A 16,945-nucleotide genomic window follows, 5' to 3' on the forward strand; every position below is an offset into this window, starting at 1 on the left:
TTTTTAAAAAATTCCACTTCTGGCATAACCTGCTGACTGTCTTCTTTGAAAAGAGTCTGTATTTCAGTGTGTTCATGAATTACAATAATTTAACCTCGAATAGTGCACTTTCATGCCTATTTAAAAAAATGGGGGGTGACAGTTAAAGGGTTAATATCCTAATGATTTTTGGCATAAAAAGATCATTTTGACCCATACAATGTATTGTTGGCTATTGCTAAATGGTCCAGGGTCAAATATGGTTGAACTGATCTGATCAAAAGTGACCGTACACGTAATAAATTGCTCTTTCAAACAGACTAAATGTTGTTAATTGCACGTTCTGTTCATCACAGAATCGCGAAATCAATAATCACGATCGATCAGCATTAATTGATGAATTGCACTGCTGGATCAGCGGCGTAAGCGCGCAGATTGACGCAGCGCGCGGGACTCTCTCTCTCTCTCTCTCTCTCTCTCTCTCTCTCTCTCTCTCTCTCTCTTATTCTTCAGTTGCGCGTCACCCGAGCGGAGATCAGACGGTCGCCTCGGTTCTCCGGTGTGTTTATTCGTGAGAAGCGGCTCATAATGCGAGGTTTATCTGTTCTTCAGCTGCTGCTCGTGACGCTGAGCGCGTCTTTGGCGGGCTCGAGAGAAGCGCGGGAGAACGGCGGCGGGAATTTCATGGAAGACGAGCAGCAGTGGCTCTCAACGGTCCACCAGTACAGCCGCACCGTCAAACACTGGAACCGCTTCAGAGACGTGAGTTTAGCCGCCTTCACACTGATATCGATTTATTATTATTTTTTAATTGCAACTTAACAAATAGTCTGACTGATTTACAACATTGTAAGGGTGTATTTTTAAAGTCAGTTTTCTTTATCGACAAATATCTTCAAATCTTGACTACAAAAATGCTGTTGAACGTTTCGACCGTTACTGACAGGAATAAATATTCCGTCCGTTGACCCTAAAAAAGGCGCATATTGTCACAGGCTCTGATTTGAAAAGAATATATATATATGTTTTTTGGTAAACAAAAATGCCAAAACAAGCGAATTTATTAGGTATTTTAGGTTGCCAGATTATAAAAGTGAAAACAATAAATCACTTTATCATGCTGAATTTTGGGAATAAGTTTTATTTTTAATTCATCTATGTTGCCCCAAAAAAAGAACATGATGTACAGAGTTACTTATACAGACGTTGTGACAACTAGCCCCGGTCTAACCCCTATTCAGTTAATCGTTTTTTTTTTAAAATTTATTTTTATCTATCTATCTAACTATGTATCTAAATAGTAGTCTTGTCTTCCCTTATGTTGCTTTAATGTTCCTATTCATTTTAATTTGTGATTAGAGATGCACAATATATTGATTGGAAACATTGACCCACATATGTTTCCTTAATTAAATCGATTAAATTTTGTTAAATATTTTAATTAAAGTAAGATGAATTTACTAATACCTGTCGATAAAGAATATTAATAGCCTGTTATTTAGTGGACTATAATGTTTGGATTACTCTTGGTTCATCCACCTTAGATTTATGGTGACAAAAATACTTTAAATGTTACTTTTTTCATTAGAGCAAATGTGTCCATTTTTAAAAATGTACATAATGATGTTGTTTTCCTTAAACGCTGATATAGCATTAAAAGCTATTCACTTTAGATGTTTATATGAACTATTTTTTGACCATAACATGCAAATAATTATCTAGTAGTTATTAGCAACTAGAATTTAAATGTTTTTTTAAAGAAGTCTCTTCTGCTTACCAAACCTGCATTTATTTGATCAAAAGTACAGCAAAAACAGTACAATTCCGAAATATTTTTACTATTTAAATGAACTGTTATTTATTTGGATATATTTTAAAATGTAATTTATTCCTGTGATTTCACAGCTGAATTTTTAGCAGTCACACGATCCTTCAGAAGTCATTCTAATATTCTGATTTGCTGCTCAAAAATAATATAATATAATATAATATATAAAATTATTATTGTTGAAAACAGCTGAGTAGTTTTTTTTTCTTCCAGGTTTCTTTGATTAAATAGAAAGTTCAGAAAAAAAAACATTTATCTGAAATAAAACTTTTTTGTAACATTATAAATGTCTTTATCATCACTTTTGATCAATTTAAAGCATCTTTGCTAAATAAAAGTATTATTATTATTATTATTTTTTGAATGGTGTAGTGTATAATCTTACAAAAGGTTTTTATTTCAGATAAATGCTGATTGTTGTGTCTTTCTATTCATCATTTAATCCTGAAAAAAATGTACTCAGCTCTTTTAAATATTGATAGTAATAAATGTTTCTTGAACAGCAAATCAGCATATTAGAATGATTTCTGAAGGATCATGTGACGCTGAAGACTGGAGTAATGATGCTGAAAATTCAGCTTTGATCACAGAAATAAATTACAGTTTAACAGATATTCAAATGGAAAGCAGTCATTTTAAATAGTAAAATTATTTCACAGTTTTACTGCTTTTGCTGTATTTTGGATCAAATAAATGCAGGCTTGGTGAGCAGAAAAGAAAAAACATTAAAAATCAAAAACTTTTGAGTTTTGATCAGGGTTGATATTGTTACCTAAAACCAAAACATTTTTGTTACTTGAAATAAACGTTAATATGAAATAAAATATAAACAACACTTTATTTCAGCTACTTACCAAGGCAACATTTTTAATTTTCATTCCAGCACCCACCTCTGATCTAAAACTAAATAAACTAAGCTAATAAGTAAAAATTAATAAAAACTATATATGAAAAGTCCAACAATTGTATGACAATAACATTATGAAAATCACCTTAACATCGGTCAGGGTGATAAACTCAATTCAGACACAATCAAACAGATACGGATAACTTTGTTTTTGTGAGAGCAATGTATGTTAATAAGCATGCTGAATTCATGAGCTTCGTTAGTTGTTACTCTGAAAATGATTTTTTCGCCAGAGCAGCGAGGAATCATTCCCTGCTCTTTTCCACACATAATCTCAGCTCATCTCCATCGCGTTGTTAGTGAGAGAGAGAGAGAGAGTGGGAAACGGAGGAAACGAGCGAGAGCTGGTGAGAAATGACAGCTGAAGTCTCGTCTGCTCCCCGAGGCCCTGCTGTCTGGATGAGTTAGCGCTACAGAGACAGACATTGTGTGTTTTGTGTTTATTTATTTGAGAGAAAGACACCTTGGGAACCGTCCATCAGCGCAGGACTGACTCAGGTGACGGGGATTGTGTTTGCGTGTTTTTAGAGCAAAAGTTTTGGTTTGGGCTGCTCGGTTGGTCTCAGGTAACCTCGTTAGATTAGCAGCCATTGATTGGTTAGTCTGAGGGCTGAATTATAGTTCTGCTATTGGCACACTAAAGGTTTTGTTGTTTTGTATGGCTCTAAAATCAACTCATTTCTGACTCATTCTTCAGAACGAACAGGCTTGTTTCTTTATTTCAGCTGCTGAACACCACTGGGGTTTTTCATTTGAATCCACAGAGACTAAAGACCGTATAAAACAAATCTGCAAATGTGCTCACCCTCAGGCCATCCAAGATGTAGATGAGTTTGTTTCTACATCAGATTTGTAGAAATGTCATTCCATCACTTGCTCATCAATGGATGTAAATGGGTGCCGTCAGAATGAGAGTCCAAACAGCTGATAAAAACATCATAGTAATCCACACCACTCCAATCCATCCTTAAGATAAGACGTTTTGAACTAAAATACAGTCCATAATCAATAATAATGCTTCCTCCAGTGAAAAAGTGGTCTGGTCTGCATCAGGAGAGACATCTGCACAGATCAAGCACCATTTATAAGCAGTGCAAAACAGCTCTAAGCAAATATGTTGCTGGAGTTTGATTTGAGAGACAACAGGAGATGGACTTTTTCACTAGAGGAAGCGTTATGCATTATGGAATTGGATTTTAGTTAAAAATGTCATAATTTGTTTCAGTTTTCTCAAGATGTTAACTGATGGACTGGAGTGGTGTGGATTACTTGTGGATTATTGTGATGTTTTTATCAGCTGTTTGGACTCTCATTCTGACGGCACCCATTCACATCCATTGGTGAGAAAGTCATGGAATGACACATTTCTAAAAATCTGATGAATAAACAAACTTGTCTACATCTCGGTTTGCCTGAGGTTGCATTTTTGGGTCAACTATTCTAAATGCATGATTATTATCTCAACGTGAATGATTAATTAATCAGAGGAACTCACATGCTCAAATACCAAAACAAAATGTTAAAGTGGCAAAGATACACGACAGCTAATTTATTATGCTTCCTAAAATATAGAAATGCACCGATTGCAATTTTCTTGGCCGTTTTTTTTTTGTGACCTGGCGATTTTTTTTTTTTTTTTTTTTTTTTTTTTTTACAATATGGATTTTCTTTCTAAGAAGTAGAACTGACAGCATATACAAACAAAAGTATATACTTTTTTCCAATCTCTGATTGCCTGAGGTTGCATTTATTTTCCTTTTTCTGTCAACTATTCTTTTAATGCATGGTTATGATCTCAAACTGAATGATTTATGAAGCAGACGAACTCACATGTGCTCAAATACCAAAACAAAACATTAAAGGGGCAAAGATACAAGATGGCTAATTTATTATGCTTCCTAAAATATAGAGATGCACCGACTGCAAATTTCTTGGCCGATTCCGAATTGACGGCATATACAAACAAAAATATATACGTTTTTTCCAATGCCAAAAATTTACATAACAAAAAATTACTAAACATTACAATTCCCCCAATCTGGACTAAATTACAGATATTCTCTGTAAATGCATTTACACTGCAAAATTTCAAATGCATAAATAATTTAATCTTTGTCTAAAATGGAAGTCTCTTAATTTAAACTTCTTGTTTATTGAATTACCATTGTATAAAATCAGTGTCACATTGCAGTCATGTTGATATTTAAGGAATATCATTTTATCATTTAGGGATATTTTTTTCTACTGCAGTATGCATCTGTAACTTTCTCTGAGTGCTGTTGCACTCATTTGCTTTGATTTCTGCACAAATCTCTCTCACACATTCTCCATTTTCTGCCGCGCAAGCTTCATCTGTCACCACATAAATACAATATCAGTCGCCTAAGTGTGGCATCAAAACGGATTGGCTCGGAATCGGCAGACTGATCGGCCAGTCAGGGCCAATCATGTGGAAAACTGGCTAATTCCGATCAGTTGGTGCATCTCTACTAAAATACTGTCTGTCGCTTTAGAGAGCTGAATACACAAGGATATGTTGGCACATGATGAATGTTGTGTGAATAAATGAATCTCACGTCTTTGTTCAGTCGTTCCCAACAACTTTCACGCTGGTCAGAGGTGAAAACTAGAGTGTTATAATGTAAATCATGAGCTGATGCATTGTGATACAGTCATCACACGCTTGCCATATGCCATTCTAGAAACGTGTGTGTGACTAATGCTTCTGTGTGACATGTTTATTCACACTCATAAGACTGTAAACAGTCTATTAGCCTCATATTACTCTTCTTTACAGAAATCACTTACTTCACTCTAATGCTGCACGTCATTGTATTTGTTAGTACAGACTGTACTTTGTTTTATGTTGCTTTATGATGTTTTGTTACATTGTTGTTTGTTTTATGCTGTTATGCTGTTTTGTTACATTGTTTCATTGTTATTTCTTGTGTTTCATGTTGATTTATGTTACATTTTGTTGTTTTTGTTATGTTTTACATTGTTTAACATTGTTATTAATGGATATATTTTAATTTTAAAGTTTTATGAGGAATATTCCTCATATGTCAGCACATGGATGCCTGAAGAATAAAAGCATCAGGCATTCTAGTTAAGCTTCTGATAATAAATTTGAGTAGATTTAGTTGATTTGAACAACAAGTGATTCTTACATCAGTGATGGTCACAATTTGATTTAAACCATGTGATATTGCAGTTGCATTTTGTGCTTGCTGCATGCTAGTATTAGACCCTGTGTACTATAGTATACTAAAATTGCAACAGTATTTTGAAATCTGTCTGCTTTGCAGAGAAAAAGTCACCTCTGTAAGCAGCTGACTGATACTCGTGTCACATTATCGCCTGTTTTCGCATAGTACGATGCAAATCTCAAACTTCAGAACAGATCAAGCACAATTAGCTGAAGCTGCTGAAGTAAAGCATCAGTCAAACGCTGAACGATATCTGCGTGCCGAAGCGCTGATTGATTAATAGCTCTGCAGCATGGCATCATTGTTATTAATAACAGCACTATTCCTGAGACAACCGTTGGGAAAGCGGCGTCTCATCACGATCAATTATGCCAAGAAGAATCGTGTTATCTTGCAGTCATGTTTCAGACAGATTTCTTGACTGATAATGCAGCGTCTTGCACAGATGGTTGATTCGCAGAAAGATATGGGGAATATGCTGAGAATGATTTGCTGCAACTGCTGTGAATACATTAGATGAAGGGTATTTTGTAGCGTGCAACTGTTTCATTCATGGTGTAAATAATAGGGAAGATATTATAACTGATTTAGATGATTTTGTTTGTAAATCATTTTTTGAATGATAACATAGTGGTGTTGCTGATGCCGTACAGCAAATTGAGGGAACTGGTCAAGTGTGAACAAACCAGGCTGACATTTGCAACCTGTTTTGCTTCTGTAAGTAATGTTTAAGGAAAATGTAGTTTGAAAATTCTTTTATTTTTTTAGATGAAGATAACAGGGTTGTGCATCATTTTATGTAAAATTAAAATGACAGGCTTTCTGCTTTTGCTTTTCCTCCACCTAAAAAGGTCTTAAATTGGAGCATAAAGTCTTAAATTCAAAGTCGTGGCATTAAATGTTGCATGCAGTGCAAGAAATAAAATACCTTCCTCAGTGTTCTTGTTTGTTTTCTAATACAAATATCTAAACATCCTTAAATCAAGTGACATTTACTAGCAATGCCAAGCAGTGTGGAATGAAAAGTTGTTTTCTCTTTGAATTAATTAGATTTTTCTGATCATATTGGCAAATATTTGTTGTTGTTTTAATCATAAGCTTGCTTCATTTTGATCAATTTCTCATTAAAACAGACTTATTTTATGCCATTTGGCTACTGAAGTTAGTGTCTTAGTTTAACCCTCTGGGCCTCTTCGGTCATTTTTGACTGAAAAAATGTATATTTTTGAAATTTAAAAAATCGTAGCTTCATCAGAATGAGATGACACTTGGGGACTTTTGTTGCATTAGCTATGTGAACACACAAAAATATCATGGACATGATTCGGATATGGTAAAGGGTCACCAAAAAAAAAAAAAGTCACATGTGGCTCCTTCACGGTCAAAAATGGCCGACATAGGAAATGAATGGGAAATACAAAAAAATACAGAAACTCAGAGAATCTTTTGGTGGTACCATTTACAAATCAGCTGCTGTGCAAAAAAAGTGCACAGCAATCAAGGGCTGACACTCTAAAATATCAAGAGTGCAAAATAGACGCACAGACACACATAGAAATGAACTGATAAAAATGCAGCAGAGCAAATTTTGAGAATATGTGAGATGGGGAGAGCAATTTTCTTGTATTTTAATGTTTGATTGTAATCATAATGCAACCTGATATATATATAAAAAATATCTAAACTTTGACAGTAGTCTTTTAGGATGTCTAAATGTGTATCACCAAATGGCATAATTCTCACTTCAAAAAAATGTATTTTAAAACCATTCACTCTGTTTTAATGTAAAATGTTGCATTTATTGAAAAATAATAATAAAAATATTATATAAATGAATATATATTAATTCTAATGGGGAAAAAAAACAGCAATTTAAAATTTTATAAATATTGCATACAGTCATAAAATCCCCTCAAAATTGTAAATAATAATCAGAAAATATTATTGAACAAAAATATTTTACAATGATTTTCCTGAAATAAACAAAAAGTTACATTTCAAGGCTTCGGTCACTTTTGACTGCGAGGGAGCCAAGTGTGACTCTTAAATGAAGAATCATTAGACATTTGCACTTGCAAACAAAATGCAAATACTCAGGAAAAACGGCACTTTTTTTGCATTGTGATCAGAAGATATAGTAAATGTTATTTTCATATTCAGATGATTTTTGTAAAATGAATTAAATGAATTATCTATTGAAAGTTGCAAACTTTAAAGCATTGCTGATGCAAGACATTTACATTTAGAGTTTGCATTCTTAGGGTGTCTTACAAACATCTTAAAAAGTCTTACAATTTCCTTCACCAACGTGCAGAAACCCTAGATGAATCATTTGGCTTAGTATTGCTCATTCGCAAGTCTCTTTGTATAAAAGCATCGCTTAAATGAATAAATAATAATGTAAATGTAACAAACAGGAAGATTGCAAAATTGCAATGTAGCAATTGTAATTTTAAACTAGAAAAGTTTGACAAGGCAATCTTTGAATGTTGGTTTGGCAAAGGCTTGTTTAGTCATGCCGTTTATAGATCTGGAAATGCCGTCTGTGTGTTGTGAACAATTCAGCTTCCAATTTATAAATTAAAAGAGCCATTTCAATAGCCAGTTTAGCTGTTGTGGTATATAAAAGAGAAAAGAAGATCAGTAAAAGCAGAAAATCATGCTGGAATCACACTGATAGAGACACAGGCCTGTGTCTCTTGGTTTTGCGCTGACGTGTCTCTGCGTCAGACCTCTCAGTAGGTGTTGAAGTCTGTGCTCTTGGGTTTTGTGTGTGTTAATGAGAAACTCGACTGCTAAAGTGAGTAATTACTTAAAGCCTGATTGTCTTTTTGTATCTGCTGATTCAGTCATGATGAGATGCCTTCATTTTGCGATCACGTTCCTCTTTGTGTCCTCGTAATCTGCTGGCGTGTCCTAATAGTGTTGTTTATGTTGTGGCATCTGTTACAAATGGATATCCCTGCTCAAAAGAGCAGCTTATGTTGTGTTCTTCTGTTTACTGCTCAACAGTTTATTCTCAGATCTGATGTTGGTTCATTCTCTGTAAGACTTAACCCAGGTTATCTGGTCCAAAAGGTAGACTAAACCAGCCTCACCCATGATGAAATGTCAGTGTTTCAGAATCTCGGCTTTAAAACGACCCTGGGTTACATTTTGACCATATATGGTAAGTGGTTCAGGAAGTGAGTGTGGCATGAGCACTGCTATATATTATGCTAATTTCTTGTGCATATATAACTGTATAATTTTCCTTAAACTTTGAGGTAACTGGGGGTTTATTTTACATTCAGGGCACATTATACACAAAAGAACAGGAATCTTGTAGCTGTCAGAGATAGTGGATCATCTTTTCTTATCTTTTAGTTGTTATGGCAACTGTAGGGATGTCACAAGTGTTGCTAGTGTTTTAATGCCATTGCTTTATAGAAAGGCCCTAATGCATGCATTAACTAGCTATACGTTTGTTACAGTATTTATTAGTGTTGCACGATATACCGGTACTAAAAAGGTATCGCGATACCCTACTTTTAAAAACGGTACGATTTTGTATTTTAAAAGTACCGTTACTTTAAAAAAGCATTTTGATAAAAGCCATATTAACACTGTTAATTGAGGGTTCTATGATTAAAGCGAATCCGAAAACAAGGACGGAATCACACGATTCAGTCATAGAAACTACAGTTCATGAGCATTTTACCGTTAATTTTGAGAAAACCCATTCTCATATCATATACAAACAGAAACGTGAAGGCAGCAGCCCGTCAAAATAAAAGTTCGGACGGAAATATTGCTTAATGTAATGATAGTACTACTACTAAAAATAAAGATATTATTAAAGCAATATTTAAGGAATATTTACAAGAAAACTGTAAATACACAAGACAGCATTTCTGGAAAAAAACATTCTTTATAAAATCTAATTAAGCTTTATAAATTAATTAGACATGCTTTTGATTATTTATTACAATCTAATGAATAGAAAACAGATTCACAGAATTTGATCAAAATAGAACTCAGTTTCATTATTTCATTTAATTAGACATGCTTTTTAATTATTATTTTTTTAATGTAACTAATTCAAAATAGGAAAAACGAAATCCAGAAAAATTCAAATTAATTTGGAAAAATAAAACAGAATTTGGGAATAAAACAAATTTAATTTCAATTTCATTCAAATGTCAAATTTGTTTATTTCATTTGTGTCTTTGTTTTATTGTATTTGTCCTTTAGTTCGTTATTTTATTATTTTTTTTAAAAGGGGGTAAAATATCTATATTGTATAGATAAAATATCTATAACCTCCATTTGGATCATATATTATTAATTTACTTTACCCCTCATTCTGTGTTTTTGTTGTAATATCGGTTCAGTAGTAGTATTGATATTTTAGGTAGGTATCATATCAGAGTCAAAATTTCGGTATTGTGACAACACTAGTATTTATTAATCTTTATTGGTGTTAGTTAATAACTAGTTTGTGCTAGGTAAGGTTAAAAAGTGAACAAAAATATGCAATTTGGTGCAAATGCTGATAATGCTAATAATATGCAATGGCACTGAATATTTACCATATTCAGAAGTACAAGTGGAAGTACTGTAGATAAACAAAAATTGTTTTCGAAACCCTGTCGCACAAAGTAATTGTGGTTTATGTGCAGAATTAGTGTTGTTCTCTGTGCTTTTATTTACTGATTCATTTTTTCCCGTCAAACAGACTGTACTTTATTTATTCAGAGGCAGACTCTTGTTCTCATTAGATTTACAGCGTGCTGGTTTGTTCAGGAAGTTAATGTGGATGTAAATGCATAAACTCTTGCTTCATGGCTGCCATGATTGTGCTTAATTCTTAATGATGCATCTGCTCTCAGCACCTGGCCTTTAAAGTTTCATCATCAGGAGCCGTTTCCCCCCCTCTGCAGCAGCTCTCAGAGACGCTGTATAAAACCGGCACATACTGAAGGGGACATTGAGGAGTTGAGCCGCAAGCCGTGTTTGTCCTTCTGCATATGCTTGCAGTCAGACAGCAGGGGATTGTGGGTAATTGCTCTCGCTCAGGGCGATGTGGCCGATGTGTCTGCCCTGCACTGCTTACATGTTTTGCTGCACTGACGCAGGTTAACAGACTTTTTAAAAGGGGTGCATGCTGCTTTTAAAAGATAGTATAGATGATGCACATCAAAGCAAGTTTTTGGCATTTTCATGCACATTTAATGCCTGTTACAGACTAAGACATCTATCAGGATTTGGATGCATGATGAAAAGTGTGTCTATATGAATATATATGACGTCAGCCACAAAGGAATGTTCTTTGAGAGGTGAAATAGGTTGTTACATTTTGATAAAAGATTATGCATGTTATTTCAATGCATGTTACTTTTTATCAATGCATTTAATTTTTTACATTTTGTAAATGACATGCATTGATGAAAAATTCACGGTAGGTCCAGGAACATGAGTAAGTAGGATGAAATTAATTTTTTTTAGTTTTGCTACTTTTTCAGATTTCAGAATCAGATTTATTTTTCAGTTCAGTTTAACATGCACTGAATAAAAGGTGTAAAAAATAATTTTAATAATTTTAATTAAAATGCAAAGAAACTGCAAGTAACACAAAAACGGAATTTACAGATTAAGGTGGAAAGTCACGATTTATTTTATTTTAAGTTTAGATGAATTAATCAAAAGTAGGTCAGTACACTTAAATTAAATTGCGATATGGACTAATATGATATGTAATATTAATCCCCCTTTATTTGCCAAAAATTACATTTAATTTTCATTATTTAAAAGATAAATGAAATTAATGCTTTATGCCTTCATTTGATAACCAGAAAAATGCACAGAACAGAATTCCTGAGAAAAATAAACATTTCATAAGGCTATTGTAAGAATAAATGAAACATGTTTTTATGCATTCAAATAATTAGACTTGCTAGAACACAGAATTTGTTAACAATAAAACATCAGGGAAGGTAAAAATAAAACCCTTAACATGGAATTTTTAAACAACTTTTAATAAACTGATGCTGAATTGTTGAAGTTTCATGATTTTACTTAATTAGACATGCTGTTTGATTAATACAATTTAATTGAACCATTAAAGAGGAGTCTAGAAAAATTAAAATGGAAAAAACGGAATCCAGGAAAATAAAAACAGAATTTGGTAAAAAATCAAACATAATATTTCATAGGGCTCTGCATTAACATGTTAATAAATGCTGTAAAAATTATTATTTTTAGTTCATGTTAGTTAATGCATTAACTAGTCTTTACAAAACAACACCTTATTGTTAACTGTTGCCGTATTTTCTACTAAAATGTTCTCCAATAATTTTTCATTTGCACTTTGAAAAATAATTTGTTACAGTCTACACATGTAATTTCCAGTGTGTTTTGCACGTGCTAACGGCACTCAGTTCATAAAACATACAAATGTAGTTGTCATTATGCTTCAGGATTGCTGTTGTTTAGCAGGAGGTCTGTTCATCTCACTGTGCTTGTTGATTTTTATTATGTTCGTGCATGGAGACGGGTTATTGTTAGCTGAAATGCGCCATTTAGTAAGCAATGGATAGTAAACGCACACACTATGATCCACATTAGTTTGTCAACACACATTAGCATAATGTCACACACACTCTCACATTCATGCATATGCAAGAAACAGCTTTGCTTTTGAGCAGACAGATTTGTGTGTGTCAGCTTGTTAATATTTCTAGAGACAGACAGTACTTGTACAGATTTCTGGCATATTGGCTCTGTTGCAGAACTGGAAATATAAAGCAAATGCTAAAACACCTTGGATATACACTGCCGCTCAGAAGTTTGTGATCAGGGGAAGACTTGTAATGTTTTCAAAGAAGTCTCTTATGCTCATCAAGGCTGCATTTATTGGATTAAAAATACAGGAAAAAAATGTAATATTGCAAAATGTTATTACAATATAAAATAATGGTTTTTGTTTTAATATACTTTAAAGTATAATTTATTCCTGTGATGCAAAGCTGAATTTTCATCCGCTGTTGAAATCCGCCAGTCTTAAGTGTCACATGATCCTTCAGAAATCATTCTAATATGCTGATTTATTATTTCTTTTGGAACCTGTGATCATTTTTTCAGGATTCTTTAATCAATAAAAGGTTAAAAAGAACAGCATTTATTTAAAATAGAAAGGTTTTCTAACAGTAAGACATTTTTACTTTTCAAAAGTTTGGGGTCAGTAAATTTGTATTATTTTTTTCTTTTTAAGAAATTAATACTTTTTTTTTCACCAAGGATGTGTTAAATTAATAAAAAGTGATAGCATAGATTTACTTAGTTAGAAAAGATTTATATTTGCTGTTCTTTTTAACTTATTCATCAAAGAATCCTGAAAAAAGGAATCTCAGGTTCCAACATTGATAATTCTAATAATAAATCAACATATTAGAATGATTTCTGAAGGATCATGTGACACTTAAGACTGGAGTAACAGGTGATGAAAATTCAGCTTTGCGTCACAGGAATAAATTCTATTTTGAAGTATATTAAAATAAAAACCAATATTTTATACTGTAATAACATTTAGCAATTTTACAGTTTTATTCTGTATTTTTGAACAAAAAAAAATGCAGCCTTGATGAGCATAAGAGACTTCTTATTTCCCGAACTTTTGAGTGACAGTGTATATGCATTGTTAGTACAGTGTGAGGTCACGTTGAACATGCTTAAAGAAACGGTTCACCCAAAAATTAAAAGTTGCTGAAAATGTGCAATATGTAGGTGAGTTTGTTTCTTCATCAGATTTGGAAAAATGTGTCATTCCATCACTTGCTTACCAATGGATGTGAATGGGTGCCGTCAGAATGAGAGTCTAAACAGCTGATAAAAACATCACAAGTAATCCACACTACTCCAGTCTGTCAATTAACATCTTGAGAAGACAATAGCTGAAAAAAATCCATCCATAAGACATTTTTAACTAAAATACATTGAGTCCATAATCTATAATCACACTTCCTCCAGTGAAAAAATTCATCACCTGTTATCTCAAGATTAAGATGAGTTTGTTCATTAGATTTGTAGAATTGTGTCATTCACTCACTTGCTCACCAATGGATGTGAATGGGTGCCGTCAGAATGAGAGTCCAAACAGCTGATAAAAACATTACAATAATCCACAAGTAATCCACACCACTCCAGTCCATCAGTTAACATCTTGAGAAGACAAAAGCTGAAACAAATTCAACATTAAGACATTTTTAATTAAAATACATTGAGTCTATAATCCATAATAACAATTCTTTTTCCTCCAATGAAAAAGTCCATCTTCTGTTGTCTCACATCTCACATTAGAGCTGTTTTGGCTTGTAAACGGTGCTTGATCTGTGCAGATTTCTCTTCTGATTCAAACCAGACCACTTTTTCACTGGAGAAAGTGTTATTATGGATTATTGTGATGTTTTTATCAGCTGTTTGGACTCTCATTCTGGCGGCACCCATTCACTGCAGAGGATCAATTGGTGGGCAAGTGATGGAATGACACATTTCTTTTGCTATTAAATATCATCTTTTCAGATCATTACTGATACAAGATTAGAATGAGTTTGTTTCTTAATCAGATTTGTAGAAATGTGACATTCTATCACCTGCTCGCCAATGGGTGCCGTCAGAATGAGAGTCCAAACAGCTGATAAAAACATTACAATAATCCACAAGTAATCCACACCACTCCAGTCCATCAGTGAACATCTTGAGAAGACAAAAGCTGAAACAAATCCATCAAGATGTTTTAAACTAAAATACGAGTCCATAATCCATAATAAAGCTTCCTCCAGTAAAAAAAAAAAAAAAAAAAAAAAAAAAAGCAGTCTGGTCTGAATCAGGAGAGAAATCTGCACCGTTTACAAGCCAAAGCAGCTCTAAACAAATACGTGGCTGGATTTTGAGGCAAAGAACAAATTAGAGGAATCTTTATTACGTATTATGGACTTATATTTTAGCCTGAAGTTGTTTTTAGTCGTTTCTCAAGATGTTAACTGATGGACTGGGGTGGTGTGGATTACTTGTGGTGTTTTTATCAGCTGTTTGGACTCTCATTCTGATGGCACCCATTCACATCCATTGGTGAGCAAGTGATGGAATGACACATTTCTACAAATCTGATGCAGAGGATGAGCACGTTTTCAGCAGGTTGGTTGCAAACCTCAGTATTCTAGCCATTAAAAGTGTTATTATTCAGGAAGAAAGATACAAACATGTCAGTAGTTTAACTTACTTTAACAGACATTCAGTTCCCAGAGTAAAGGAGTTTTTTTGATTTGTCAGATCTGGTGGGATGTGAACATGCGGTGGATTATTTCACAGTCTTTTCACTGGACTGAGTCGCTGTTCTTTGACAGCGAAAGCCTTTCTTGTGGGTTTTTGTGAGTGCTGTATAACCGCGGTCTCATGCGGTGAAGCATTTTGTGTAGCGTTCAGATCTGAAAGTCTTCATTGGAAACCCTCTCGGGTGTCAGATCGGCTTTCAGATAGCTGGGAATAATTTAAGGCGGCGATATGATCTCAGACTGAAGTCGTGAGACACAGACGGATCTCCAGGTACCACGTCTTTTGAAGAATCGTAAATCACGTCTGACGCGAACGTGCGGCTTCGGAATATCAAACCTAATAACCGAGCGCTTCCTCCTCGCTCCTTTTAAATTCAGGTCTTGTCTGACGCAGTGGGTGCAGGAAGTCTTTGTGTTAGAGGTAAAGACACGTTACCCTCAGGATGAGGCCGCTTCAGTGCCTTTGAGATAAAGATGTTTTAGAAGAAAGTCTTTGTTCTCATTTTAAATAACGAACCTCCTGCAAGCAGATTTAGTTTGATGCTTGTTCTACAGTTATTAAAGGGAAAGTGTTGGATGAGCAGAGTCAGTGTTTCCTGTAGAATTAAACAGAAAAAAAGATGTGAAATATTATATAATAACAAATAGTAGATGTGATGTGTTGTCACATGACATCATTCATGTGGGCTGGACTGATATAGCTAAAATACAGTATGTATGTATGTATGTATGTATTTTTATAGTTCACATATATATATATATATATATATATATATGGTTAAACTAAATTAAAATGAGAAATGTTGCCTAATATTATTATTATTTTTTTTTACAGTTTATTTGATTTTGTTTAACATTTATTTAACTAAATTTTAGTTTAACTCATTTTTTTTTAAGTATGGTTTTAATATTTATTGCCTAATTTAATTTTTTTTACATTTAATTTTTTGTTTAACATTTACTTAACACAATTTTTGTTTAACTAAATTTTAAAAAAAGTATTTTAATTATTTATTGCCTATTTTTTTTTGTTTATCATTTATTTAACAAAAATTTAGTTAAACTAAATAAAAAAAGTTTTTAATTTTACATATTATTTTTTGTTTAACATTTAAAAATTTTTGTTTAACTACATTAAAAAAATAATTATTTATTGTCTAATTTTATTTATATATATATATATATATATATATATATATATATATATATTTTTTTTTTTTTTTAATTTTTTTAACTAAATACATTTTTTTAAATTATTTATGACCTTTTTTTTACTTTTTTTGTTTAACATTTATTTAACAATTTTTGTTTAACTAAATTTAAAAAAATGTTGTTTTTTTTTATGATGTATTGCCTAATTATTATTTTCTTTTTCATTTTTATTTTTTAACATTTAACAAAATTCTTTAACTGAATTAAAAAAAAAATTATTGCCTAATTATTAAATAAATAAATTGTTGCCTAACATTTATTCAACAAAAATAACTAATAACTAATAACCTAATTTTTTTTTTCTTTTTTGTTTAACATTTATTGAACAATTTTTGTTTAACTAAATTATTATTATTATTATTATTATTATTATTTATTGCCTAATTATTATTTTTTTTATTTTACATTTTTATTTTTTGTTTAACATTTATTGAACAAAATTTCTAACTAAAAAAAAATATATTTTGCAAGTAGAAAATATGAATGGGCTTGATTGTCT

The 16,945-nt window shown here is 32.7% G+C and overlaps 1 protein-coding gene across 1 annotated transcript in view; it reads left to right on the forward strand.

The window, feature by feature from the left end:
- The first annotated feature begins 477 nt into the window (after positions 1 to 477).
- The window catches only part of LOC127174491 (testican-2), a 46,445-nt gene continuing 29,977 nt past the window's right edge, over positions 478 to 16,945 (forward strand). Inside the window, exon 1 of the mRNA XM_051124947.1 lies at positions 478 to 741. Within this exon, the coding sequence (XP_050980904.1) occupies positions 568 to 741 (174 nt within the window). The 5' untranslated portion in view covers positions 478 to 567. The remainder of the gene's footprint in view (positions 742 to 16,945) is intronic.

The sequence above is a fragment of the Labeo rohita genome, chromosome 12 (genome assembly GCF_022985175.1).
Source record: "Labeo rohita strain BAU-BD-2019 chromosome 12, IGBB_LRoh.1.0, whole genome shotgun sequence".
NCBI classification, from domain to species: Eukaryota; Metazoa; Chordata; class Actinopteri; order Cypriniformes; family Cyprinidae; genus Labeo; species Labeo rohita.